The 753-nt window shown below is 53.3% G+C and overlaps 2 protein-coding genes across 2 annotated transcripts in view; one reads left to right on the top strand and one right to left on the bottom strand.

Moving 5' to 3' along the window:
* Positions 1-753, bottom strand: part of NUDT1 (nudix (nucleoside diphosphate linked moiety X)-type motif 1) — a 19,824-nt gene that overhangs the window by 11,460 nt on the left and 7,611 nt on the right. The window lies entirely within an intron of this gene.
* The window catches only part of FTSJ2 (FtsJ RNA methyltransferase homolog 2 (E. coli)), an 11,898-nt gene continuing 11,152 nt past the window's right edge, over positions 8-753 (top strand). The window contains exon 1 of the mRNA XM_011956964.1: positions 8-246. Within this exon, the coding sequence (XP_011812354.1) occupies positions 242-246 (5 nt within the window). The 5' untranslated portion in view covers positions 8-241. The remainder of the gene's footprint in view (positions 247-753) is intronic.

The following is a 753-nucleotide window of genomic DNA, read 5'->3' as shown; positions in this document are numbered from 1 at the left end:
GCAGATCCGAGGCGCCAGAGGCGAGCCGGGGGCGAGAGTTCGTTTCGTGGGCGGGATAGCTCCATTGCCCACGCTTCCTAGGCTGTCGAGTGGGTTCTGGCTCCCGGGACCGGCCTGTGCCATTTTCCCGGGACACCCCTTAAGCCAGGTGAAGACGGCGACTCACGGTCAGCCGTCGGTGCCTCCTGGCTGGTCAGCACGCTTTGGTGTTGCAGAAGCTAGAAGCTTTGGCCTTGGAGCCATGGGGTAGTAACTTTCATTTATTTGTTTAAATCAGAAAGACATAGAGACCGGGCTTGGTGGCCCACACCTGTCATCCCAGCACTTTGGGAGTCTGAGGCAGGAGGATTGTTTGAGCCTAGGAGTTCGAGACCAGCCTAACCAATATAGTGAGATGCCATCTCTAAAAAAAGTTTCTAAAAATTAAAAAAAAAATTAGTCCCGGCATGGTGGTGCACACCTGTAGTCCCAGCTACTCAGGAGGCTGAGGTGGAAGGTTCACTTGAGACCCAGAGGTTATGGCAGCAATCAGCTGATTGTGCCACTGCACTCCAGCCTGGCGATGGCGAAAAAGGAAAAAAAGAAAAATGGCCGAGTGAGGTGGTTCACGCCTGTAATCCCAGCACTTTGGGAGGCCAAAGTGGGTGGATCGCCCGAGGTCAGGAGTTCAAGACCAGCTTGGCCAACATGGTGAAACCCCATCTCTCCTGAAATAGAAAAATAGCCTGGGCTATAGAGACCCTGTCTCAAAAA

This window comes from Colobus angolensis, unplaced genomic scaffold (genome assembly GCF_000951035.1).
Source record: "Colobus angolensis palliatus isolate OR3802 unplaced genomic scaffold, Cang.pa_1.0 Scaffold43, whole genome shotgun sequence".
NCBI lineage: Eukaryota > Metazoa > Chordata > Mammalia > Primates > Cercopithecidae > Colobus > Colobus angolensis.
This window is presented reverse-complemented; position numbering and strand designations above follow the sequence as displayed.